The sequence below is a fragment of the Aptenodytes patagonicus genome, chromosome 3 (assembly GCF_965638725.1).
Source record: "Aptenodytes patagonicus chromosome 3, bAptPat1.pri.cur, whole genome shotgun sequence".
Lineage (NCBI taxonomy): Eukaryota > Metazoa > Chordata > Aves > Sphenisciformes > Spheniscidae > Aptenodytes > Aptenodytes patagonicus.
In genome coordinates this window covers 71674648-71696787 of record NC_134951.1, presented here as the reverse complement: position 1 = coordinate 71696787, position 22140 = coordinate 71674648, and the positions used below count along the sequence as shown (strand labels likewise).

Genomic DNA, 22140 nt, shown 5'->3' with positions numbered 1-22140 from the left:
ATTCCTTGTTAGGGTGGCAGTCCTGCCTAGGCAGCCGGGAAGGCCGGTTGCATATCTCGACCCTCGCGGGCTGTGCTGTCGCAGTGTTCACTGTCGATGAAAGTGCAAGCCTGCAGGCACGTGTGCGAGGAGGTGTGCCTTCAGCCACAGCCTCTCCTGCGCAGTCTGCTGGTGGCCTAGCAGCTCAGGTCCTTAATCTGACATCTGAGCCAGTGACACTCTGCACCAGCTCATCACGTACTCTTTGGTGTTCATATTGTAGGACCGGGAGTTACCTAAAAAAGGAAAAGGGGTGGGGGGTGGAAAGGTGTGACTATTTGTTTGGTTCTGACTTTGCAGTGAGTCCACTTAAGATCCCTTACATTTGGCAGATGAAACATTCCCATTAACTGAGTGTTTGGAGAAAAACCCAAGTCAGTTAGTCAGCAGCAAAATTCATACCAGCTTTAGTGAACCTGTTCAAAAAACAAAGCAGCAAACCTTCCTTTGCTCTTTCCCCACTCTCGGCAAGTATTTATTTAACAGGACTAACACTTTTCTTAGAAACAATGTTTTCTGCGCACTTTTAATCAGGGGGATTTTTTAAGACTGGGAATGAATTTCCTAGCCGAATTATGAGTAAGAACTGTCCAAAACAGTCGTTTGCTTAGCAATTAGGTAGTAACCTGGGACTTGGATCTGTTTTTCCAAGTTGGCTTTTTGTAGATAATTTCTGGAAGACTGATGTAATTCCAGGATCCCATAGGTTGAAAAGACGGCAGGCAGAGCACTGGCACTGCATTGTTTGCTTACGCTTTTTCTCGGTTGCTTGGGTGAGTATAGGGCTTTTGGGGAAAAGATTTTGCATCCTTGGGGACTTCCTTGTATAACTTCTCAGAGAAAGTATTTGATACTGATTGGAGTCCTTGCAACACAGTTCAGTAACTGAGTTATTTTGGGAAGCATGTGAGGTCTGCAGAATGAAGGGAATGTGCTTCCCCAGCAAGTGGTGCTTTGCCACTAAATTTGGTGCAAGAAGCTAGTGTTTTTATCATATACTTAGAATTTCCTTCATCTAGAGTATTGCATGAATAGTTTACCACATAGAGGTTAAAGTTAAAAATTTGGTTAAAAACACCGAAACATCTAGTAAGTGGAATAAAGTAAGACTGACAAGTACCATGGCTAACTAAAAAGTACCTCTGCCCAACTGTTGTCAAAGTTTGGGTTTGTCTTGCAAGTAAGTTTTTAGTATGAAACAAATCCTCTCCTTACAATAGCATGTTCTGAGGTAGAGTTGTGCCTGTCAATAAAAATCGAGCTTTTTCCTCGGGGAGGTGTTTGAAATGGAGGTGATCTTGTCTACTTTTCCTTCTCCAAACCTTCAATTAAAAAGATTCAGAGAATGAACCTTGTTTTCTGGCCCTGAATTCGTTTCAGTAAGGGGTGTAAAAGGCACTTTGGCAAAAATGTAACAGCAGTCTTGCTGTCTCCTGTTAAAGAAGAACTTTTTAAGGATGTGCATTAGGTATGTTTAGTGTGCTTAGTTGAGGGTTGCAACAGAGTTGGTGTGGAAGGCAGGCACCCATGTAGGGGGTAGCAGCCTTTGAAAACGAAAGGATTTTCTTCGTGGTCCTCATCGTTGCTGTGCCCGTGTGTTTTTCTGGTTGCACAGGCGGTGGGAGGCTGTTAGCTCACTCGCTGCCTCGACAATGTGACCAGCAGGGCCTTTGGAAGACTTCTTGAAACATGCTATTGTAGGCTGCTTTGTGATGAAAAGAGGTCTTACAAATATCTTGAAATTTAAACAGAGCCATTGTGGGTTTTCCCTTTGTGTGCATATGTGTGTTTGTCAGCCAAATGATTTGTTCAAAGTTAATCTCAATTACAGAGCATATTGTTCATAATCCCCCATGGCTCCAAAACAATAGCAGAGTGTATATCTGCTTGAATATATATTTACATACTTACATGTAAAATATGTTTGCGTGTATATATAACTTTACTTCTAAAGCGGTGATTCGTGTTAAGGAGACAGATATTTCATGCAGGATCCTGTCTTTTGAGCAGCACCATCCTCCATCCTAATAAAAATACTGCAGGAAGGCCTGAATGGAGTGAGCAGGGCTTTGATCCTGCAGCCAGGCGGTTGCTGCAGTTCCCTACGCGTAGTGCTGGGATTTGTGCTAGCAACGCGGATGGTAGGGTAGAGTCTGGGGTTTTCAGCTTCTTTGAGACTGGGAGGTTTTGTATGTCTTTAATTTTAATATCTACAGAATACCTCTGCTTTTCTTCTACTCCCTGAGCATAAAAGAACCGATAGGCAATAGTTGGGAAGTTTAAATAAATCCCAGGTTGTATATTCTCTGCACAATCCCTGCAAGAGAGGCCCAAACTACAGTAACCTGTCAGTGAACTTAGGGTGTAATTTAGCAGCGTAGGAGCCCAGTTAGCAAGGTGCTCCACACTTTCCCTTTTTACTGATTTCAGAGAACGTGCTCATCATTTTTCAACTGTAGGTATTTACCAAGGGATCCCTTTAGTAAAATCTCGTTTTATGTCTGCTGAGACACTCTTGAGCAAAACCAGCAACTACGTGAAGTGTTTGCAGTGTAAATTTTTGCTCTGTGGTGAATGCTCTAATCCTGTCACACTCTGTGTGTAAAATTGTGGTGGTATTACCGAGTTACTGTAGTCTCCTTTTTGATGTTTATTGGATCTATGTGTATTCCTTGAGTAAGTTAATGTTATTATATTATATATGGGTGTTCGTATTTTTTTCCCTTGTGCTCTCTTTGTAAGCAACTTCGGGTTTCCTGGCTCTATATAAGCACTTTGCTTCCTTCTACCCCTTGCCGGCTGCGTTGCAATAGCAAGTTGGTGTGCTGTTTCAAGAGCGTCTCTCCTGTCAGTCTGATAAGATCGTACCACCAGGAAAGCATAACATTATAATCCCAAGCACAACGTGATCCTGTTCATTTTAGCTCTTGTAATTGTCAGAAGGACAAGAATAAAGGTTGTGCATGGGTGGAAGGTGAGGCTAGAAGTGAAGATAGTCGGAGATAAAACACTTTGCTAAAAGAGATAAATCCTGCGCAGGGACGTTTCAGTTTGTAATCAAGGTATTATCTAGAAATGAACTTTGAAAGCTGGCTGGGATGTCCTGAGTAATACAGGATGTAAAACTGACATAGAGAACACAGAACTGTAATATGGGTTTGTGATGGGGAAAAAAATTATTTTGTCTTTCATTTTTTCTTAGATTTGGTGCCACATTTGAAAATATAGTCATACCAATACCATAGACAAGAATAATAAGATTACTCTACACGAAACAGATCTACAAGAAACGAGATTTCTGGTAATTCTAGACTTGCTACATTTTACTGGAAGAAACGAGTGCTTTCCAGAAAAAGCCTCTGAAAAGAGGCAAAATTTAAGGCATGCCTTAGGGTACGGGGACTTCAGCCCCTTAAAAGAATCCCAGCAATTACCTAACCTGCCAACTTTCCAACAAGATAAATGGAAGCACTGTAGCTTGAAGGTGCCTTGGTTTGAATGAGATGCAGTAAGTAAGGTCTCTCTGTTCTTTACAGGCATCATAGATCTGATAGTACTTATAAAAGAAGAATAGAGTTGGTGCCCTGCTGACTAAATTGTCCTCTAGAGGAGTATTAGTTACAGAGCTTCTTTGTTAACTAGGCTGTATGCTTAAACCACTGTGAATTTCTCTTATTAGTAGGCTTTTTAATAGCTTTACGTATAGATATGCTAAGTAAATGCAAGTATATCTGTGTAATTTACGTATATAATGTGTACGTGTACAGTATTTTATATATAAATAAATGTTTGTGATGTGGAAATTGCACAACTTCATTACTGTTCCGTTAAACCGAGGTAAAACAAGCATTAAAATACTGATAATAGGAGAACAGTAAGTCGACTTCTGCTCTTTCTGCCCAGGTGCTTCACATAAAGTCTTTCTTCTCCTTCTCTTTAATTTCCCAATTAGCTTTTGTGGATAACAGAGGTGTTTCTAAAGCCTTTGTATGCTGGAAGTTTCCCAGTTGCTCACCTACTCAGGCTTTCTACCTTAGAAGACCAGGTAAGGCCACGAAGTGTATGTTAACAAAAAATACAAAGTAATGATCTGCAAACCACCCTGCGCGGAACGGCTGATATTTCTCATTTTAGCCTGCTGTAACACAAGGTAGCACAGCCCAGGCATCTAGATAGGCAGCAGCCTTTGGTGCCGTCCTGAGAGCAACCTCATTATCAGCTTTCTTGATGGGTCTGACGAATGAATGCTACGGTAGCATCCTCGGCAGATGAGTTGATTACGAAGTTCCCCAGCCCAGGGAGGAAATCCCAGTGCTTACGCTGAGCGCACGTGGAGAGCGCAAGGCACCGCGGGTGTGCTGAGCCCGCCTGGCTGCTCCCTCTGCGTGTACTGGGGGAGGGTGGCATGGCTTCGCTCTTTAAATAGGCTGGCATCATGCAAGCTTTCCTCTTTCTTTTCCGCTTTTGTGAAGGAGTTGCGTCAGGTTGGTGAGGAAATCCCTGGAAGGCAGGCACTTGAGGAAATGCCTGGGACTCCACCCCAGCAGGAGGCTGGAGAAGTCAGATGCGACCTGATGGGAAAAGTGAACTGCATTCCTGTCCCCAGGTTCTTGCCCACGTGCACGCTCGGCAAGCTGGGGAGATGCCATGGGGAGCGGTCAGGTTTTGCCTTGGTCTCTGAACAACAGATAATTTCATCACGGACAGTGCTAACTGCTTCGTGGCTTTTCGTTATTTTGGCGTGTTTATTTTTCAAGTACTTCATGGCTTGCCAAAACAAATGAAAGCTTTAATCCACACACCCTTTTAAAATCTTTGTTATTCTAAACGTAAAACCCTGTGTTTTCTATATCTTTTATCAGTTGGGTGCCTATCTGGGTTTTTTACGCAGAATTTGTATTCCTTTAGAATAGGCTCTATTCTGCTACATTCGGTTTTCAGGGGTTTATTATACGCTTTTCAGCAGCATTTGTTTTATCAGCACTTCCTGGAGCATTTGTTACACATCACGACAGCAGCGATTTGATTCCATTTAGAAGAATACCATATTATGTACGGAAAAGCAGTAATTGCTTACCTGTTTGCCAAATACATTCCACTGTGAAAAATCTCTAGCGTTGCTCTATACAGTATCAAACGGTGTTATTTCTTTATATTTTCTACAGTTAATAGTTTCAAAAAAGAAACAATGAAAGTAGTTTACTGCCCATTTCACAATTATATTTCCATTTGTAGGGATTTGGAAGTCTACTCTTGAATGAATGCAGAGTCCACATACAGACTGACGTTTCAAACGTAATTTTTGCTTTTCATATGCCTAATGAAATACACCTACAATTTTGTGCTTGTCAGAAAAAGCAAAATTAACCTGTGGTGAGGGTTGTGCTTGAAGTATTTGTGGAAATTCATTGGAAATAAGGTCTGCAAGGTGTCCTGCAGAGAGCTAAGTCGGGTGGGTTGTATTTACTACCTTTATGCATGAGGAGGAATAACACGTAGCGTTCTAGGTGGCTTCTAATGAATGTTATTGGTGTTTAAACTGTTAATCCTACTCTTTCCATGCCTTGGAAGACTGGCTGTATCTCTCTGGGGAGACTGGCTGTGAGCCTCCCTCTTAACCAAGGTAGTCAGCATCGGGCAGGACTCTTACTCTAAATATACCGCTTTGCATTTCGTCCAAGTTCTGTAACTTCGAAAAATAACTTTATTTTTTGTTATGAAAATTAGGCAACAGTAAGGCTTTGCTTCCTGAGCTCTTTGCTCAGGCAGAGACCAGTTCTTTTTGTGCTACTCGGACGATGGGTCCCATTGTCTACGGTGCAACCACTTGCATGATCAAGTGAAGTCAGTATCAGCCAAAGTAACACAGTCTGTCAACCCAGTTAGTGGAAGCCTCAAAGGTCATTTAATGACCTGTTTTATATGTGAGGTAGCTCTCTGCCTCTTGTTTGCACCTTAATTCGCTAATAGAAATAGTAACATGCTCCTTAACTTGTGCCTTGCCGATAGTCATGGAAGCACAGCTATCTTTGCGCTTTTCAGTTTGTATGAGATTTTTCTGTGATGCTTAGGAATTAATGTTTTTCCTGACAGTTAAGGGGCATGCACTTGCTTTGTCACAGCATTCTTGGTTTGTCATATCTGATTTTACAATGATGTAAAAAAAAAAAATTGCTCCCACAGATCCAAAGATCAGTATAACTCCCGTGTTACAGCTTTAGGGAATATGCCCAGCAATTCGTAGTTAGAATTCAGATGTGCTTTGACCTATGGAGGAAATTTCTCATTGAAAATGCAGCAGTTGTGAACTGAAATGGAGCAACTGTTTAGCAGTGTATTCAAATGAAATTGAAGAGAAACTGTGAGTTGTACACTGGTATTTGATGGAAATAGAGAAGCAGCCGTCCTTGCTCCTAGGTGGCCAGCGGGTCCTGTGCTGCCGCTGAGGGCAGGGCCTCTTCTTGTGTCTCTTCTGCAAGGTGAAGGAGCTGCATGCGAGTGTTAGAAGAGCTGCGTATTTTACACCCTTCTTCTCTCGTTTTGGTGATTGTTTAAAGAGTGAAGTGTATAAGCTGTGATTGTAACGGTAGCAAACCCCAAAACGAAATACTGTGTGAAGGTGAAACTGATGTATCGTTTTCATTAGTTTTAGTATGCTCAGGCAGAATTTGTGGGATTAATTTTGAAAGCTTAATCCAGATGGAAAAGGTTAAATTCAATGTTGAGTGAGTTTGGTTCCAATTCATTTGTTGCCCTTGCTCGTTCTTTTTCTCAAAAGAATTAGAGATTAAGCGGAGAATTGTACGTACTATCCTTGTTTTCTGCCATCATTTAACTACATGAACCAACGTTAAAGACAGCCTCTCAGTTATCTGCTGCAATAAGTAAACAAATGGACCTCGTCACCATGCCAGCTCTCAAGTCCTGTGGCCTGGGTATTAGTTCATACGACTACTAACATTCTTTTTTCCTTCTTCCTCAGGATTTATCTGGATCCATTGACGACTTGCCGACTGGAACCGAAGCAACCCTGAGCTCAGCTGTTAGCGCGTCAGGCTCTACGAGCAGCCAAGGGGAGCAGAGCAACCCTGCACAGTCTCCATTCTCCCCTCATGCTTCTCCACATCTCTCTGGCATCCCCGGGGGCCCATCGCCTTCCCCTGTAGGCTCTCCCGTTGGAAGCAACCAGTCGAGATCTGGTCCCATTTCTCCAGCGAGTATTCCAGGTAAGTTTATACCAACAAACAAAATTAAACTGATAGATGGGTTTATTAAATAAATAAATACTCCTGTATTCCAAATTAATTTATTTTCTGAGAATCCTGCATTTTCAGGGCCTTTTTCTACAAAAAAACACATACTTAAAGCAGGGGTAAATTCCATCTAAACTTCAGCTGCCAAGCCCTCAGAGTGCTCGAAATTCTGAACTTGACTCCACATATGTGTTTGATAAATGTCTTTATCATCGACCAATGGCGAATACTTGATCATAATTTTTGTATTTAATTCGTGTGTCATCTATCTGTCACATGTTTCTTTCTATTATTTACAGGGTCCCTTTTTTGGTTTTACTGGGTATTTTTGTTGGTTTTGGCTCTTGGACTTGTATGGTGGTTTCAGACCCGCAGGATGAGGCAGAGATTTTCTAAAGCTGTATTGTGATAATGTAATTTTGGACATGAGTACAGAATATTGTATGAGATATTTCTTAATATTTGCAAAAGTCAACAAGTTACTAGGAATCCAACCCCACCAGTAATAATTGAAACGCCAGTGGCATGCTTGCCACTCGCTTTCTTGTGCCACGTAGAGTTATGACACACAGGCATTCATGTACATTCAGAAATTTGTGGAAATCTGTTAAGATACCCAGAAAAAAAAAAGGCATGCATTAATTCCAGTTCTTACCTTGTCCCCACCCATCGGGCATGTTACTTGCAGGGGATCAGGCAGCAATGTGTATTTGGTATTTCAGATGAGTTTATTCTCTTTCTGATGCTCAAGTTTTATGATTATTTTCTGACATTTTGAACACTAGGGGAATTCCTAAGAGTAGGAGAGTGCTGATATTACCCCAGGGATAACATCAGTTGCTGACAAAACCATGAAAAAATCAACATGGAGCTCACTTACAAGAATCAAAAGCAGTGATGCCTTTTCATTAGATGTGCTGTAAACCAAATGCAGGTTAAAATTCAGTGAGTAGCCTGTGTTTCAGTATTCAATACAAAGGTATCTGTGTAAAATGTATGTTCCTGTTTGTATACAGAGGTTAAAGTAGATAAGCAAAGGGGAGTAAGCTTGGTGCACGCAGGAACGTTGCATACTAAATGCGGCCCGAGCATGTCGAGCCCTGATGCTGCATGCGTGCCCTGCAGTTATTTCTTCCCTCTCCAGCCGCTCTGACCAGCAACATGTGCTCAGGTGAGGCAGGAATAGCAGGCACAGCAGCAGGACCGGAGTATTTGCATTATGTGCAGTATGGTAGCTTTGTATTTGCAGCATATTTACCAGTACGTGGTGCAGAAGCCCGTCCCTGTTGTTGAGGGAAGCCAGATAGTCCACCTAGCTGGAAAGGTAACATTTTCCCACAGTCAGATTCAGGCAAGTAAATGGATTGGCATTTTAGCAGCCTGATTGCTGAATAAGGAAAGAACGTTGTGATGTTGAACATAGCTTTAGTGTAGCCATGATAGGTAAGGATGGGAACAGGACAGTGTGTAGGGGAAAGTAATAACTTTTACGAAAACGGTTGATCCCTGTGGGGTAAAAATAGAAGGGGTGTGGGTCCAAAGGTCAGGGTCAGAGTCACTTCATCACTTCAGCTGAGCCCAAAAGCTCATTTTAGTGACTGGCCTAGTGAAAAGTATTGCCCCTTCATAAAAACTGTGCCACCATTTTGCATGGTGGTTTTCTGGTCTGCTGCAGTAACACAAAAGCAGCTCTTCCTCAGGAAGGATTTTTATGAATGGCGCTAAATCAAAATGGCCCGCCGCTGTTTTCCCCAGCGTGGGCGAGCTCCTGGTCTCTGCAGCTCTTTCGCTAAAGGTGAACTCCAGGCACGAGCTAATGCAGCGTTCTCCAGAGGGGAGCTGGGCAGCTGCGGTAGCATTGCTGCTGCTGCTGCTGCTGCCGCCGCTGCGTTTCTCAAGCTACAAAATGACACGAGCAAGGCTGCTATTTAAAACCCTGCGACTAGTGGGACGCCGCCAGGTGCTGGGGCTTTCAAGCCGTATGAATTAGACTGTGCTTTCGCCTAAGTGTATTCCCATCATTGTGCTTCATTACTAGGACTTTGGTAGCTTTTTTCAGCCATATTCACGAGCCCCTGTGAAAAAGTAATACCGAGCTTGTTTGCATTTCTGTGGCTGTTTGCAGCGTTGAGGTTGTGGCCGTTTTTAAACATAGATTGTGTAGTACAGCGTCTCGCCTTTAATAATTTTGTTCGCTGCTATTTTCCTCTCCGTTCTCACCCTACCCTTGTTTGTTCTGACCTCATTCCTCTCCTATTACCTCCTGTGATGTTGTGCCACAGCTTCTCCATGTGACATAGATTGGCTCTTTCAATCATTCTCTCTCCAGCAAGTCATTGTAAAATGAGCAGCTGTTGTGTTGCTGATAGCTATGGCTAGGGAAAGCCAAAATGTTGCAGGGGGTTCTTGGTGGGAAGGCCGTTAAAATAAAGGTGTTGCTTTCCCAGGGTTTACTGGAAGAGAAGCATCCTTTTCCCAATGCCTCCTTCCTTGCAACAAAATTGAAGACTAATTTAACATCAAAAGGGCGGACAAACAAACAGCCCCCTATTAAACCTCCCAAATGGCTTATTCTCTTCCACTGCCTGTTTAAGCTGTCTCCTCACCCCACCACAAGCCTGCCGCCCCACATTGCATTCTGCCGCACGCTGCGAATTTCACAGGAATGGACTGGCACAGGCAGCACTGACATTGGCACGTCCCTAGCTCAGTGGGCATTTCCTTCCTGTGCTCTCTGAAATACTGGACGGATATTTTGTGTGGTAAGTGGCACACACATATACAGCCTTTGTTTCCATTCGCATTACTGGAATAGACCGGGGAGATTAACCCCTAAGAGCAGAAAAAGCAACTTTGACGGGTTTTGTTCAGAAAGATCATTTTCTCTCAAAATGGTAACACTTCTCGTTCAGACACACATTCATTACAGGACTGAAATCCTACTCTTTTATGATTTTTAGGGATTCAAAATGGCATTCTGATTTCCTGTTAAAGATGATCATTATTCTGCTTTGCCAGAAATCCTGATCTCTTTATTTTGTAGCCATCTTCGTAATTAGGGTACGTGTTCTTCCAAAGAATGAGATGTGATGCCCTGCACTGCTTTGGGTCTTGAACTGTGCCTGATTCAACCCTAAACCATTAGTGGAAGCTGACACAGCACATCATCAAAATGCACTGCTGTTGCCAGAAGATTTAGTGGCTGTTAATTTCACTTTTCTCTTTTTTTTTTTTTTTCTCCTCTCCCTCCTGCTCCAACCATTCCAGTTTACTAACAAAGCAAAAATGTAAATAAGCTAAACTCCGCTTTCTCCCCCTCCTCCCCAGTTTTGATCTTACTGGCCAAAGGCTTTTGTCAGCTCTTTCTCCCTTGCGGTGTAAGCAGCAAAAATTTTTAATATTAAGAGTTCTGTGGAAGATTGCTGATAGGCCAGGAATCCCTTAACCCATGATGGACAAGCAGATTTTGTACAAGTTAATGTACAAGTTATTATTTTTAAACCTCTGCAGTGATTTTTATCTGTATAGAAGAGAAGGGTACGCTATAGTAATAATGAATAACAAATGCCGTCTTTAGAAATATGTAAAACTATATTTTTAAAAAGATCAGTATTTTGACTTGTGCTTTTAATACATTTTACATTTACTTTCTGAACAAACAAGCTTATTTTCACTCTGTTAAGCATCAGCTGCGTTGTTGTTTTTATTACAATTGTATCGATGTCTTCTTTCACCAAGGAGCTTGGATACAGCTGGAGTTAAAATTTTCAAAAAGAAATCCATTGTGTGGATACTCTCACTTAGGAATGTTATTGCCAGTGATCTTAATTTACGCTAACCAGTGGTCAGCACCCTCCTCTGATTAAAAAGAGCCCAAATTTTTAATTCTGATAATTATGTGAGTCAATGGATATGTTCCATTTAGTGATCAACCTAACTCTCTGCAAACCTGGAGGTCTTCCACTCCTGTATTGGTCAGCTAGCTAGCTTGAAATCCAGGACCCGTCAGAATTACAGCTAGCACGGCAGGCAAAAAAAGAGCAAGAGTGGAACGGGATGCCCAGAGAGAGCTGTAACAGGATATCTTGCCTTGCTGTGCATGTTAGTCAGCGTGTGGATAGACTAGAGTGACTAAAATGCTGAGAGAAGAAAAAAATGAGCAATAGTCTGTCATAGTCCGAAAGGACATTTTAATGCAAAAATCTGAATAGGAGTGATGCTTTCTTTCGTGCCTTATAAAAGGAGCCTAAGAAAAAAAAGCCTAGGAGTTGAACTGTTTCCAGAAGCGGCTGCAGGAAGACAAGCTGACTGGACAGATCTTGTTTTAAGCAAGAATTTGGAAAAATTTTTTTGCTTGGGATTGAGCTATTCCACATGCTTATTCCATTGACCACCACTACTGGTATGTTATACAGCATGGACTCTTTTCAAACATTATTTGAGGGAGAGAAGACTACCATATGAAAGTGAATTTGTAATACTGTATTTTTTGTTGAAGTTTTACAGATACCCTATAATAATTACAAAACAAGAAAGGAGATTATATCCTTGTAAAATGGATATGATCCCCCTGTCTAGAAAGATTATTTTAACACATCTATCAATATTTCCCCCTTGGCTTCTCCGGAGGCAAAAATCCTGCAACAGCTTGTTGCAGGGAAGATGCATGCTGTTCATTGGCATCCAGACCAGAAAAAAACAAAACACAAAATGCCATTGACGTAGCTATGTTCTTAATCACTGCTAGTGCACAAAACATCTATTCAGCAGTTTTGCAAATCTAGAATGCTTACAAATGAAATACGTGAATGTTTCACATAGCAGTAGTTTAAAACCCTTTCTTTCAAAGGGTTTGAACAACATTTAGAGTTTTTCTGTCTTTTGACGAGGAAAAATAAACAAATTGTATGGTGCTCTAGCTCGAGGCACTGCTTCTAGCATGTAGAGCATCTAACCTGTGATACCTATTAGAATTCAGCCCAGGTCACAACTGATGAATAATTTGATAATATATTATTCATCAAACTGATGAATAATCACAAATATTATTCGTGAAATAACTAAATAGTCTCAATCTAGTTTCTTGAGGAGAGCTTGTGCTACAAAAGGCACTATCAAAACTGCTATCATACTCGCAGTCTGGCCAGAGAGATCAGGGAGGTGTCCGTCTCTGCAGAGGTGGTCTTCCCAGAACAGGTGCAGGAGATGAAATGAGGCAGAGACACGCTGTTCGAGTTCTTCCTGTTAGGTTTTCCTGACGACAGAGGGTTTCATATTCCAGCACCATCAACCTGCTGTTTTTCATCAGCTCTAAGTTAAGCGTCAGATAGAAGAACAATAAATCACCAAAACCAGCATACCCTGGGTGGTTATTTTTTAGGCGTAGTTTTTGGGTTTTAGTTTTAAGTGTTTTCAGTTGCTTAATACCTGGTTTATCAATGTTTATATTTCACAGTCACACATTTCAGTTTCGGTGTTTAATTGCTGCGTAAGCCAGTGATGAACATTTCTGCCCCATGGACTGAACACCCTGCAGGGTCTGGGGAGCACGGCACTGAGGGTCGTCCAGCACCCTCCAAAGTCTTCATGTAAACCTCCCCCAGATGGCCAGACACCCCCGTGGCTGTGCTCTGCCCCATACCTGGTTTGTCCTCTCTGTAGATTCCTGCCAGGGCTGTTTTCACCATCCTGGCAATTGCCGAATGGCCAGCACAGCGGGGCATCTGCTGCTGCGCACGCCGTGGCAGCACGCGTACGGCAGGCCACTTCTTGTAGCTCTGTGAGTCGTTAGTAGCCCCGTGCTGGTACAAATCCACCTAGAGTATGATGGCTGTTGAAATCCAATTAAAATCTTTGCATAATTATGCATGTGCTCTAGTTCATGTAACAAAATTCAAGTATACTTAACCACAGCCACCAAGATTTGACAGGTATGTTTGTTGTTAGTTTTAGATGTATACTTTAAGGCCATCGTTGGACAATTATTGTTTACATTCAATCATTAACCTGTGCATGTCTTTCTAACTTTTTTTGCTCGACCCGCTTAAATTTTTGTCAAGAAATTCAATACAGTGTATATTTGGTTTTGAATGTTTGGGGTTTTTTATTCTGTCATTATTTGGGTACACAAACATAGATTCTCTTTCCTTCTTTTTGTTGCCAAATAGGGCATTAATTTGCGTATTATCATAAACTAAAAGGTTGTCTCTCACTCCCTCGTCCTTTGCAATACTAAGCAGTGATTGATGAGCGAATGGAAAAAGTCTCTCACATTTCCATCAGTATGTTTTTGTTGTTGTTGACAGATGCTTGTTATACCTAGATAAAATAGAGCATAAATGTTGTAAGTGGTTTGGTTTCTGTGATGGGATAGGCTGTTGCAGTTTGCAGTTTTTCAGTGGACTGTGTATTGCTGCCATTAGAGATATTTAAAGCGGCCTTCATGCTTCATAGTTAGTGTCAGACTTGACTAGGCGGATATGTGGTGTGTCCCTCCTTAGAAGAAGGAACCTGAACAATTGCAAATATGGCTTGAATTAATTCTGGGCCAGCTAGAAAATAGCCATTTAGCTTCAGAAGAAGAACATTTTCACTACCTCCAGATAATAATTTTTTTAAAAATTAATGAAAAGCAAGATATTCTCTCTCCTCCTTAGGGACAGAATTCATGCAGGTTGAGCTGCGGCTTGACAGATTCGAATGGCCCTTTGACAGCATCGCTCCGTAGGTAGATATGGAAGTCAAATTACAAAGTGGGTTTTTAGAAAGCAAACACAAAAGAACAACTCACTCCGGTGGCGAGCTTTTCTGTTTGTTCCCCATCTCCAGATAACAGTGGACTCAAATTATTGTGATGTGCTGATTGATTACAGCCGTTAAGTTTCTTAGTAATCAGTTTCATCACTTATTCTCAATTCATGCTTGCACCTTTGATTTCTCTTCCACAACAGGGTGATGTGGGTTGTCGTTGACTAATGAAGAACAGAATTGGTTTCGGCGTGAGACAAACGGAATGCCGACACCAATCCCAAAATGCATTAATCTTTAATAATCCACATCTGCATGTTTATAAATGATGTAACCAGGGGTTGCTAGCATTGATACTCCCCCTTCCAAACAGAAGCTGACACAGAAGTTGGCGTTTGCAAACTGCATGAGAGGCACGTGGCCGCGCGTGGTGTGTGTGACCTTGCGGAGGGAGCTCACCGGATGAAAGTTCTCAGTTGATTAAAAATACATGAAGAATTGCGCCGCTTCTGCACTGGTCTTTGGAGCTTATCGTTGTCGGGCGAGATGAAATATGGCATGATAGATCTTGTCTTCAGGAAGATCAGACCCACCAAATGGTTTTTGGAAGCGGGTTTGCCTCAAGGTGCTTTTATCCTTTATGCATTCCACTTGCCCTTTTCTCCCCCGTCCCTGAGAACCGTTGAGACCAGGGCTGTGTAATATGCAATATAACGCAATAAGAAAAACTAGATTATCTAAGAGTTTGTTCCTTTTGAGGGTAGTATTAATGAGAGCACATACATTTTGCTACTAAAACGCCCGTTAATCACAGGCAATGGACTAGCATGAGAAGTAGCAGGCAGGACTAGAAAAATAGTTCATTGCCGCATTATCAGCGCTGCTCCAATTTCCACCTGCTTGCCTGAACTTGAGAGAGTCGGGAGGAGCAGGGAGGAGTGAAACTCTGTCACTGCTGGTCTTTCGAGTTAGTGCCGCCTGATGATGAATATTTATTTTGAGCAATTCTTATGTGTAGCTGGATCAAGAGAAAAGAAATATGGATAAGAAACGGCAATTTCAGTTCACATTCACCCTTCTTTGGTATCTTGCATGTTTTCACACTGCAAATATTATAAATGAAAGTTGCTATATGGTTTTGTTAGAATTTGGCAATGTTAAAATTAGGAGTTAAGGTTTTTATTAGGTGGCAAGTACTAGAAGTGTATGACTGCTACATTTGTTGTGCTTCTCAGGCTCTAAAAAACAGTAGACACAATGAGGAACAGCTTAGAGAAAAACTCTTCTCGTAGTTATAAATGCAGTCTAGACAATGAGCATTGATAATGAAAAATTCTTCCTTTTGGAACTTGGATTAACTCCCTAAATGGAATTCTGAAGTTTTACGTTTCAGGTGTGTGGCAGGGTAGCTTTCATTTCTGGAAGGAAGAAATGAGCCAAATGGAAGGAAGAAATACTACCCTGTCCTTTGTTAGGAGCTTTTAGATATTTAGCACTTGCATCAATTACAATTTTATATTCTCATTAATTGACATTTTATAAAGAAATTGAGAATGTTTTTTCTCTAGCTGAAGCATATGCTTTTTGCATTAACAAACATGTAATGTCATGTCCCAAGTAATTATGAATGACTAAATCCATGCAACCCTTTGCAATCTTCTACTTCAGTCTAAATGCAAGCAAAACTGTCATTTTTATGAAAGGCTTAAAAGGACAGAGTAAAAAAATACGGTATGATTACAGGGTTTGGATCGTTCCCTAAAGAACATAGACACTTTTTTTCAATGGTGTGCACAAATTTAAGAAAATACAATTTATGAAATCTAAAAGCAATTCAGAGGCCCTGCAGAGGTGTGAGAGAAAGCACTGGGCAAGCTGCAGCCGCAGCCTCTCCCAATCTCTCTCATCCCAATTCACGCGGTCGCTTTGGAGGGACACGGTGACACAGAGTGCAAAACATGTGGAGGGGCGGTTAAATAAGACTTTAGAGGGGGAAAAAAAAAATTAAGTCAGTGGCTGAGCTTTGAAGAGGTCTGTCTAGTGCAGAGCAGCGAGCGAGTGGGGAAGAAAGGAGCAAGCGCCTCATCTAATCTTTCTCCTGGGGACCCAGGTGGACAAATTGGCAACCCTGTTCACAGCCCTCCCCCCCCTCTCCTTTGTAGCGTAAGAACTGCTAATCGGATCCATGCTGCTGCAACTGTGGTTAGTTATTAACAGAATAAAAGCAGATTTCTTCAAAAGAACGGGTTGGGGAAAACGGCTATACAAAATTGCAAGGTTGTTAGAATCTTAAATGCACAGCAGTCGGTTTTTCCCTATTCTGAATTAGGCGATGAATACGGCCTTTCATCTGTCACTGTGCCCATTTCTTCAGAAGGGAGCCAAACATTAAGCTTCTCAAACAAAAAAAAAAAAAATTGTTTGAAAGAGGAAAAATATTGGGGAGGAGGAAGAATAGGAAAACGAGAAGGAGAAATCAGGTTTTGTTTTTATTAATTTGGCCTGGTGAGAGAAATACAAGCTTGCCTGCTCTATTCAGTTCCTGCGTGCCAGCCGCTGTGAGCCACCATTTCTGAATGCGGGGATTAGAAAAGATTTAACTGGTTACTATCCTGGGCTGCGCCATTCTGGATCGGCCTCCAGCAGAAATACCCTGGGCTGGGAACTCTCCCGAGCTTAATGGAAATAATGCATTAAATGAATGCGGAGTTAGGCAGAGGTGAAAGCAGAAAGCATTTGATCCCCCAGAATGAAACTTCTCATAACTGTAAAGTGAAATTACAGGTCTGGGGTGGGTGTTATTGAGGATAGAGAAGCAGTGATCCCTAGATTTAGACCGACTTATGCCTTCGCTTATATAAATAAGTAAATGATGCATCCTTAATTTTGAAGAGCTCTAGTGCCTTCCTGGTTTGCAGCAGGATTTTGAAATTCGTTGGAGAGGAATAGTCCTCAGGCAGACAGGTGCTGGCTGTGGCCTACTGGAAATCCACTCATTATTCGGGTGAGTCGCAGCCTCTTGAAGGTTTCCATTGACAGCTTGCTTTGGGCTTGTTGCCAAAATCTCAGGAAAAAATGCTGTGGTGCTTCACTTCGGTCCAAATGCAGAGTGACTTCTGGATGGGGCATGGATGAAACAGACCCTCTTGCAGTGGCTGCTGCTGCTTTCCCTTCCCCTCCTGAGCAAAGTGAGCTTTGGCCTTGGGGGGCAACACATTTACTTTCCTGCCCCTTGCCGCTCAGCCCATTGTCAGTTTAGGCAGTACTAACAATTATTTCACTTTATACTCCTGAGTATTTGTTAAAAGTCTCCATACCTTACTCAGAGGTTGCACAACCTGGAAATAAAATTTGGATGTCTAATTTGGCAGACTCCAGTTTCAGCTACTTAATTCTTTTTTTAAAAAAGTCCATAATATAATTAATTATTCTGCAGTGAGGATGACATTTGGATGGTGTTCCATAAGTAATACCTTGGGACTACACGCTGAATAATGAGGATGAAACACAATATTGAATAGCTACCTCATCCTGTCAGTGTCAACTTTGCTTTGAATTAAATGTTACATCATGTCAAACAAGTAGCTTCTGGTCATGAAATTAAGATGTTTATGCTATTGCATGTGTGCGGAGAAAAGTCAGAGCTAGGGTTCTGCAGGCCACCTTAGCTCAATGTTGCATTTTTTAATGGAGATTTGAGAGCAATTTAGCACTTAGGTTACAGTGACATCTCTGGAGCTTGCTCACGACCCAGTCCTTGGTATGGTAAATGTAACACAAATATGAAAAAGAAGGTGGAGTGTAACTTTCAAGGATTAGTAGTCTGAGAATTGTATACTTCCATGAGAAGAGAAGTGGGTTTTTACCTTTTGTTGATTTTACGTGGATTGTGAGTGATACTCGTGTATGTTAGGGAATCTTGTGTCTTTGGAGCATGATGCATTTGTTTTAAGAGGTAATATGGAAAATCTGTGCCAGGCCCAACAACAATCTTGGTAACTTTTTGTAATGTGGAGCATCTGTAAGTCTGGCTGAAGTTGATAATCTTCATGTTTACAGACACTTTGTGTCGCTGCAGCAGAACAAAACAGCCGCTTGCGGTCTCATCTTCAGCAAGCTGCACAGCCAGCCACCGAAAGCATCCCAAGGTGGGAGGGCTCCAGGCTTGGTCCCGAGCTCCCGGGTCAGAGAGGTGGAAATTGTCTCGGTGAGCAGGCAGCGGTGGATTACCGGCGTTGCTGTTGCTAGCAAGGGTTATTAGGTGCAGCGTGGTACTGAGCAGAGCCAGAAGGTTCGAGTGCGCTTGACTCTGTGTATCCCCCCCAGAGTGGTTCGGGGGGGGGCCACGGCTGCTGTATCTGAAAGGGTTCTCATGTCTCTGGCCTTTTATAGCATCTGTGCTCAGGTTACTGTACAGATACGAGGAAGGTTTTAATATTTTGCGCGTCTTAATTTGGGGGGATATGCAGGCAACCCTTGCTTTTTACTCGGATGAATTAAGTCATTTAAAAAATACTGTTGATACAACAGGAAGCTTAGCTACAATGCATAAATTAAGGAAGAAAATAATCTTTAAGGGGTCATAGGCTTTGTAAGATGAAAGAGATAACACAAGCCACATGACCAGTTTCCCTTTATGCTGCCCATAGAAAAATTTCTTTCTTTTGAGGTCATTTGCACCTCACTTCCAATTTCCTGAAAGGCTCATTTAAAACGATCCCATATGGAAGCCTATTTATGATCTTTCATTTCTGATGTAGGGATCTGAGACCCAGAATGTCCCTTCCAGTCTGTGAGCCTTTACTGTCACATCGAATGTGTGATATAATCCCATTATTTTATCAGATTTCATCTTAATCACTATGTTTCCTGGACCTCGTTATTCCTAAAAGGAAGTTGTTTCAAATGCCAGTAATGGTTTGATTATCGTCCTAAACATCGTGCTCTTTTTCCTCCCTGATATTTAGCCGCAAATATATTTTTAAAAAGAAGTCACAAAATCGCAGCTTTCAGTTTTTGCCATGCTAAATAATACTCGCTCTTTCAGCCTCCTGTCACATCATGCTGGTAGCTGTTCTTGGTTCCCATTCCAGTTAGCGTTAGGCTTTCCAGTTTTGTCTGTGTGAAGGCTCACCAGTGACACATCAGCAATGGCGTTATGTTTCCTCACCTCTACTGGAAACTATTCTCCTAATTCATCCTAATAATAAATTTGTTTGATTCAGGGTGACATCAAGCGGTTAGTTATAACCGTTTGTAGGTAATAACCATTTGTAGGATATGGTCAGATTTTCCTTCCTTTTTTTTTCCCATTTCTAACTGATAACCCTACAGCTCTTCAGTTAGAAAAAGCCTATTTCTGGTCTGTGAGTATGAATGTTTGCATTTTTACTCCAACCCAAAAGGTGGCCCAGTTTCTTAGATAGTATTTTGATCATCTTCTGCATTGACTAAGATTCCCTACTTTGTGATCAGCCAATGTCACTAATCCAGTCCTAGCTCTTAATTCTTAAATTAGATTGAGAATTGTCCCAAAGACAACCCACAAGATCTTCAACTACTGCCTTTCCTCCAGCCTAATGTTCCCCTTTCAACGCTGGCTGTGATCAGTCCCCCGCCCTCCTGTTTCCCAGTTCCTCATGCATCTTAAAATCCCTGTGCTGATATCCCTTCTTCCCTCCTTAACTAGTAATTTCCCAGGGGGAGCCTGTTATCACTGAAGTGCTTTCTTGATTCAATTGTTCAGGCACAATTCTGTGAGGTATTGTCCAACTGGTACAGGGTACCACTGCTGAGCATCCTCCAGTGTCATTACAGTGATGGGAGCAGAGAGCCCTCAGCATGTTTCAAAACATTACTGATTTGGGCTGTAGCTCATCGTAAGGACCCCTTCTCAGCAGGATATCAAAGGTCTGCTCTTTCTTGCTATGTTGGCTCTAAGGAATTTACTTTTTACACTTTAACTGCAGATTTCATGGCTGTAGTCATAATGCAATCGCCATTTAGTACTTTTCTCAATCCATCTTTTCCAAAGGTGCGGTGCAGTCTCTCCTGACTCTATTTCAAGCATAGATTTTCGAAGTCTCCTGCAAAATGTTTAAAAGCATTTCTAACATAATTTAAAAAATAGAAAACCAGCTTACAACTGTGCTATTAAGCATTTTTAAATTCTCTCACCTCTTCAACTGACTTTGCCTTTTTTTTTTAAATAGCAGACGATATTAGGTAGGCTGCTGGTTTTGGTAGTTTTAACAACAGTTAGTTGTTACAAAATAGCTATATAAATTTGAATACCATTTTGCTTCTCTGTTAAATCTAGGTGACAGAACTAGTGTGGCAGCATCTATCCTTTTAACATGCATTATTGTATTTGCTGTGATTTTGCATAATAAAAATATTGTGACACATCCATAGTATTCACTTTGTGTAAGTTTTGGCAGGTGGAGTATCTCACCAGTGTGGCAACAATACCATAAAAAACACGGGAAGAGGTCATCCCTGTTTAAACTTCCATCTGTATATCATTGGGTCAAAGGAGGTCTGTCAGTGAAAGAAATTGTTGGGGTTTTTTTCCTCTCTTAAATAGCTATAGAGTTTGTGTTTAAAGAGAAAAGAGTTTGTTTTTCTTTTGTAGAAGTTTTCCTTCCCTAATAAAATACAAAAGTCTGTTCATGTATTATTTAAAGTGTCTTCCAAGAATCCCAACTACAATACTGGTTGAAAGAGAGAAGGATTAATATCATTTAAAGGAAAGAAATGGAAAATCTTTAAGGTCATTTCTTTTCATGACAAAGAAACTTAAAAAGCATGGCAGACAGGATCTTCAAAGGTTTTTAAAGTCCTGTCATCGGCTCCCAATCAATAGGAGTTAGATACCCAAATTGAGAGTTCAGTTTAAGTCTTCAAAGGTATTTGGGTGCTTAACCTCCTTTTACCTGTCAGATCACTTCTAAGGATAAAATGGCAGTTCAACTGAAAGTATTTTGGTGCGATACTTTCATGTCCAACACCTGGATAATTTGTAGCACCCACTGATAATTAGCATAATGGCCACTTCTGTTGCGAGTTCGTTACTTGTTAGAATATGTGTAGAGTTGGTCTTGTTTACAAAATTGTTTTCCTTTGTGAAACAAATATTTTGCTTTAAAGTCTTTATTTAATACAGAAAAAAATCAGAAGTAAACTTAAAAAAGTGAACTAATAAAATAGCACTAATGTTTGCAGATGCTGATAATTTCTGTGAATTTGCAAAACTCCTGAGTCCATATTCCCTAAGGGTGCAGATGAAAATGATTTCTTTGTAATATGTCCTACACACTGTTCTAGGCTTTGACTTTCCCGGTCCGTGCTTGCACATTTGCCTGCACAGGATAAGGCTTCTGCCAGATAACTGAAGTTATTATTAATGTAAAAAAATTAAAGACCATGTATAAATGTATTCAAAATATGTTGCCTAGCATGGATCTTTGATGCACTATTAATGTCTCTCAAAGTTTGCCAAGCCTCCACCTAAAGGGGGATCCCACTGGGAGCTGTGTGGTGCAGTCAGGACTACCCCTGCCTTTATTTTTTTTTTTTTTAAGTATTTGTAAAAATCTTAGATGGTTTGGATCTACTTGAAGTATTCTGTCTGATAGCGGTGCCTCGGGCATACACAGTGGAAGTGGCAGTGCCCCGTGTTAACATGGAATTGCTGTTTGTTTACAGTCTTGAGTCACTGAATCCTTCCTGTCAAGCAGAAAGCATTCATTATAATGCAGGCACTTACCGTCTCCGCAGCCTGCTCTTGACTGACATCAAAACATAAACCAGAATATTATTGTCATATGCCTTAGAGTTCGTGAATGGGCCGTGCATCCCAAAGCCTCGGGCGCTGAGTGGCATGTTTGGTCTTTTGGAGGAGCAATTCTGCCTCTAGTCCAGCATTTGCATCTCTGAGACAGTTGTCACAGCTGCTCCCGGTAATGTTGACTGTCATGTTTTTTAGTGCAAATGCACCTCATCTGAATAGTTAGGCAGTGGTTGCACTCCACGTTTTATGGATTTTCTTTTTGTTCTTTATCAATCTCGCCTTTCTTTTGAGTCGGTGCTGAGAGCCAGT

General features: G+C 41.4%; 1 protein-coding gene across 6 annotated transcripts in view; it reads left to right on the top strand.

Moving 5' to 3' along the window:
• Positions 1-22140, top strand: part of ARID1B (AT-rich interaction domain 1B) — a 339132-nt gene that overhangs the window by 229907 nt on the left and 87085 nt on the right. For all 6 annotated transcript variants that reach the window (XM_076333801.1, XM_076333797.1, XM_076333800.1 and 3 more), the window contains exon 5: positions 7022-7265. In XM_076333801.1, the coding sequence (XP_076189916.1) occupies positions 7022-7265 (244 nt within the window). The remainder of the gene's footprint in view (positions 1-7021; positions 7266-22140) is intronic.